The 5,456-nt window shown below is 46.4% G+C and overlaps 1 protein-coding gene across 2 annotated transcripts in view; it reads right to left on the bottom strand.

The window, feature by feature from the left end:
• ZBTB24 (zinc finger and BTB domain containing 24) overlaps positions 1-5,450 on the bottom strand; it is a 21,025-nt gene extending 15,575 nt beyond the window's left edge. The window contains exons 1-2 of one of the 2 annotated variants that reach the window (XM_011952807.1): positions 5,439-5,450; positions 3,381-4,360 (exon numbers count right to left, since the gene is read on the bottom strand). In XM_011952807.1, the coding sequence (XP_011808197.1) occupies positions 3,381-4,332 (952 nt within the window). In that variant the 5' untranslated portion in view covers positions 4,333-4,360; positions 5,439-5,450. The other variant, XM_011952808.1, reaches the window with a different exon arrangement.
• Between the last annotated feature and the right edge of the window lie 6 nt (positions 5,451-5,456).

Genomic DNA, 5,456 nt, shown 5'->3' with positions numbered 1-5,456 from the left:
GCCAGGATGGTCTCGATCTCCTGACCTTGTGATCCGCCCGTCTCGGCCTCCCAAAGTGCTGGGATTACAGGCTTGAGCCACCGCGCCCGGCCATAACAAAGGAATTCTTAACAGGACCCATTTAGGATTAAAGAAGTTTTATTGGGGATCTGAAGAACTCCCCAAACCTCCTTGATTTAGCAGAAGATAAGGGTAATCACTCCAGCACCTAGACCCATTTAGATTAAGTAAACTTACTGAGGCTCCAGAAGAAGGTCTTTGGGACGCAGACCTTAGTTACAGATTAAAAGAAGTTAATCACCTGTGTCTTTAGAGGAATGCACACTTACCTGTAGACATACAGCTCAGGAGGTATATAAGCTCTGAAAAACTTCGCAATTTTGAGTTGGTCTGGCGATAACTTCCAGGCCTTCTCCCTTTAACCGGTTACAGAAATAAAACCTCTCTTCCTCCCCAGTTCATCTGCATCTCGTTACTGGCCACGAGAAATAGCAGCCTGACCCTCAGTGTGGTCTGGGAACAAGGTCACAGTTTTACAGGCTCTCTCATACAAAAAAATTAGCCAGGCACGGTGGTGCGTGCCTGTAATCCCAGCTACTTGGGAGGCTGAGGCAGGAGAACCACTCGAACTCGGGAGGCAGAGGTTGCTGCACTGATTGGAGATCACGCCACTGCACTCCAGCCTGGGCAACAGAGTAAGAAATAAAATACAGGCTCTCTCCACACACGCAGCATTGCCAGTAGCTTTTAGCAACCCACTCTTACATATGATTAAATATGATTTTTAAACAACCACCAGGCACTCAAGGAAAGCCTTTTGTAGTAGTGACAGAGAAACAAGAAGGAAAAAAAAAAAAGCAACTTGCCTCCAGTGAGGAAAATGTTGTTATCATTAACATGCTCACAGAAGTAAGATATTACATTGTGAAATAAAAAGATCATTCACGGCCGGGCGCGGTGGCTCAGGCCTGTGATCCCAGCACTTTGGGAGGCTGAGACGGGTGGATCATGAGGTCAGGAGATCGAGAACATCCTGGCTAACACGGTGAAATCCCGTCTCTACTAAAAATACAAAAAATTAGCCGGGCGTGGTGGCGGGTGCCTGTAGTCCCAGCTACTCGGGAGGCTGAGGCAGGAGAACGCCCCGCGAACCTGGGAGGCGGAGCTTGCAGTGAGCTGAGATCTGGCCACTGCACTCCAGCCTGGGCAACAGAGCGAGACTCCATCTCAAAAAAAAAAAAAAAAAGATCATTCACATTAAAACATTTAGAAAACAAAAAGCTCCTAAAGGGGGAAAAAAAATAAGAGTCGAAACAGAAAACCTCAAAGGGCTGAAAAACAAAGTGGAAATCCCCCAGAAGGAAGGGCCAAAAACAATGGAAAATACAGGAGAAAATAAAGTTAGAACAGAGGAAACACAGGAGGGAAATCATCTATGAAATAACTCAAGATTTTCCGGAACTGAAAGACAGTTTCCAAACCTTGTGAATCTACCTGGTATCTACCCAGATGGAAGAAAACAGATCCATACTAATGTGATGGGCTGCAAAATTCAGAATACACGTGCTGCCTGAATTATGACGGGACTACGTCTCAACAAACCCATCACACTGAAAATATCATAAGGAAAAATGCACTTAATACAGAGTACTGTATGAATGCCCCAAATGCAGAGTACTGGTCACTTACCCAGGTGACCGTGTGGCCCAGCAGGGCATGCGAGGATCATACTGAATATTACTAGCCCAGGAAAAGATTAAAACTCAAAATTCAAAGTACAGTTTCTGTTGAATGTGTACTGCTTTCACACCATCGTAAAGTTGAAAAACTGAACCACTATGAGTCGGGGACTGTCTGTACTGGGAACATAAGGGAAGATCGATCCTACATGCTTTTTCTTAAGTCTTGTATAATGATTTAACTCCAAACTATGTCCCTATAAATCTTTGATAAAAACAGCCAGCTGGGCACAGTGGCGCACGCCTGTAATCCCAGTACTTTGGGAGGCCAAGGCAGGCAGATCACGAGGTCAGGTGTTCGAGACCAGCCTGACTAACATGGCGAAACCCCGTCTCTACTAAAAATACAAAAAAATTAGCTGGGTGTGGTGGTGTGTGCCTGTAATCCCAGATACTCAGGAGGCTGAGGCAGGAGAATCGCTTGAACTCGGGAGGCGGAGGTTGTGGTGAGCTAGATCGCGCCACTGCACCCTAGCCTGGGCGACAGAGCGAGAATCCATCTCAAAAAAAAAGCCAAAATATAACCCATTACAGTTCAACAAACATTTCTCAAGTATCTACTTTTTTCAAAGTACCAGAATTCAAGGTCTTCAACCTATTTGTAGCTAAAGTCTTTAGGCAGCTTTTAAAAGCACCAAGGTTCCAGACAAATCAGAAGCTCTGGGGTTGAGGCCTAGGCACTGGTAGTTTTAGAAGCTCCCTAAGTGATTCTAATTTGCAGGCTGAGCACCACAGCACCAGATGCTGCTGGATCACAGGAGAAGACTTAAGCGCCAGTCCCTATACTTCAGCTTACAATTAAGTTGAAGGATGTACAAGTGGCAACAACAATCTGACCCAAAGCAGAGTGGGCTTTAAGCACCTGAAAGGGCTCAAAGAAGGAAGGGATTTCTCGCTAGGACTGTAGTGTCCAATATGGTAGCCACTAGCCACATGTGGTTATTCAAATTTAAATGAATTAAAATAAAATTAAAAATTCAGTTTCTCAGTCATGCTAGCCACAGTTCAAGTGCTCAAAAACCACATGTGGTTACTGGCCACCATATTGGACAGCGCAGATGTAGGAACATTTCCATCATCACAGGAGGGTCCCCATTGGTCAGTGCTGGGCTGGAGGGACCAAAAACGAGAAGGCGTTTAAACCTAGATAGCTGAGTTAGAAAGTGGTCCACACAGACTTGGACAAAAGCATGGTTATGGTCAAGATGAAGAATGTTCAAGAATCAGAAAGCACAGTACACTGGGCTAGATTTTGATAAGTGGACATTAAAGGCTTCATTCAATAACTACAAATGAGAGGGGTTCTTGAACCAGGCTACCTGGGTTCAATCCCAGCTCTGTCACTCATGGGTGACTCTGGCAAGTTATTTAGGCTCCCTAGAACTTGGTTGCTTCCTCTGTAAACTATGCACTTTAGCAACCCTCTCTTACATATGAATAAATATGATTTTAATCATACAATGTACAATGAGGATATTACCTACCTTGCAGGATTGTGGAGAAAATTAAGTGCAATAACATGTATAAAGGCTTTATTACAATGCCCATCATACAGAAGTTGCACAGTAAATGAAAGCTGTTATTATCATCCCTACTCCCAATTCTGAAACACACTGCAATCAGCTTTGAAAGCATCATTACCTGTGTGGCTCCTCTGGTGGATTGCTAAAAAGTGATTGTACTTAAAGACCTTGCCACAGTCTTTACAACGGGCCTCAGGGCCTCCAGGGCGCTTTCTCCTTCCACAGATCCTCTTGGCTGAACCATGGTCCTCTTGATCCCCAATAAGTTTGTAATCTTTAAGTTTGACGGATCTCCAAATCCTCCGCTTGCTGTAACGACTCTGGCTTGCCGGGCCATCCTGGGTCTTGGGATCATAGTTCTCATCTTTTTCAACTGGCATTTCCTCCTCTCTACTTGGCTCACAGGTAGGCTCCGATTCTTCCTTTTCTTTCGCTGCCATCTGCTTATTCAGTACACTATTGTCTCCTTTAACCACGAAGTTTTGTCTATTCTGAACTGAATTGTTCACTCTTAACTGTATTTCTTCCTCTGCAGCCAGTTCTGACTTCTCCTCCTGCAATGTATTGACTTTTTTTGGTCTTCCCCGTTTCCGCTTTGGAGGATCATTTTTCTTATTAGAGATAACAACCACTGGGGCACCAGCAGCGTTCAAAGTTGTTGGCTTTGGGGAGCTATGATTATTTTGGAAGTCTGTGTAAGCCTTTACCAGGTCATAGACTTTAAAGAACTGAGCAGTAGCCAGGATTTGTTCTGTACTTTTCTCACTGGCACGGAGATAGCCTGTGTAGATAAATTCCAGCAGGATACCAAAGGTGTCTGCAACCATGCCTTCCAGCATATAAATGGACTGGCCGATTTCCCCCTCTTCTGCAAACATCATTGAGAAATATTCACTACTGGCAGCAAGTAAGGCTTTGTGGGCCCGGAAATGTACATTCTCCACGATTAAGGTAATGTCACAGAGGAAGCCTTTCTTCCTCTGATCCTCAAAACCGGCCAGGACAGTGTCACTGTGAGCGTATGAGTATACAACAAGCTGCCCAGAAGGCTCTGGGGATGTTTCTGCCATTTTCTTCAGAAGCCACGAAGTGTTAAATCTGAAATAAGAAAACAAGATTTAAAAAGGAGGAAGCACTGTCTAAAAGGTTAATGCCAGCCCACATGAACTTCCTATTCACTTCACATCATTAACTGAATTTTACCATTACCATTTTTAATTGTCTGTCTAAAAACTTAGTTCTGGGCTCGGGCACAGTGACTCAGGCCTGTAACCCCAGCACTTTGGGAGGCCGAAGCGGGTGGATCACTTGAGACCAGCCTGGGCAACATGGCAAGAATCCACCTACACAAAAAATACAAAAATTAGCCTGGCGTGGTGATGTCCGCCTGTGGTCCCAGCTACTCGGGAGGCTGAGGCAGTAGCATCACCTGAGCCTGTGAGTTCGCATCACCTGAGCCTGTGAGTTCGAGGCTGCAGTGAGCCGTGATCGTGCCAGTGCACTCCAGCCTGGGCGACATAACGAGACCACCACCTCAAAAAACAAAAACAAAAAAAAACTTAGCTCGGGGTTCTTTTCTTTTCTTTTGTTTTTTTTTTTTGAGACGAAGTCTCACTCTGTGGCCCAGGTTGGAGTGCAGTGGCGCAATCTCGGCTCACTGCAACCTCCGCCACCCGGGTTCAAGCAATTCTCTCCCTCAGCTTCCCGCCGCACATTACCTAGCTGAGTGACTCTCCAGTATTCATGGAACGGTTCCGGGTCTATCTTCTCTAAAATGAAGGAATGGGATCAACCATCTCCAAAATCCTCCACAGCACGAACTTTCTATGGTCGCACAACTATCTCAAGGAGATCGAAGCTGCCTCCATCTCCCAGATTATTAGCCATTTCATGTGTGGGAACCAATGTGAAGAGTGAAGAAATGTGCATGTGCAAAGCGAATGTGAGGCAGCTGCAATAAAACACCAATAACGTAAGCTGCGTGGGGACGCCACACAGACTGGGCGCGGCGCCGAGCTCCCGGAGGTCCGAGCACGGGGAGGAGGCGCGGAAAGACCCCCACCTCCCCGCCCAGGCCCCGCGGGCCCGACTGGAGAGCAGACAGCGGGGGAGGAGTTGGCACGGTAGACCTACCTCTCAGGGGCACCCGGTGGGGTCCGGGTCGCTGCCAGCTCACCCGGCGGCCTGGCGGGAG

The sequence above is a fragment of the Colobus angolensis genome, unplaced genomic scaffold (assembly GCF_000951035.1).
Source record: "Colobus angolensis palliatus isolate OR3802 unplaced genomic scaffold, Cang.pa_1.0 Scaffold35, whole genome shotgun sequence".
In the NCBI taxonomy this organism is placed as follows: Eukaryota; Metazoa; Chordata; class Mammalia; order Primates; family Cercopithecidae; genus Colobus; species Colobus angolensis.
The sequence above is the reverse complement of the archived record's forward strand: the minus strand, read 5'-3'. Positions and strand labels throughout refer to the sequence as shown.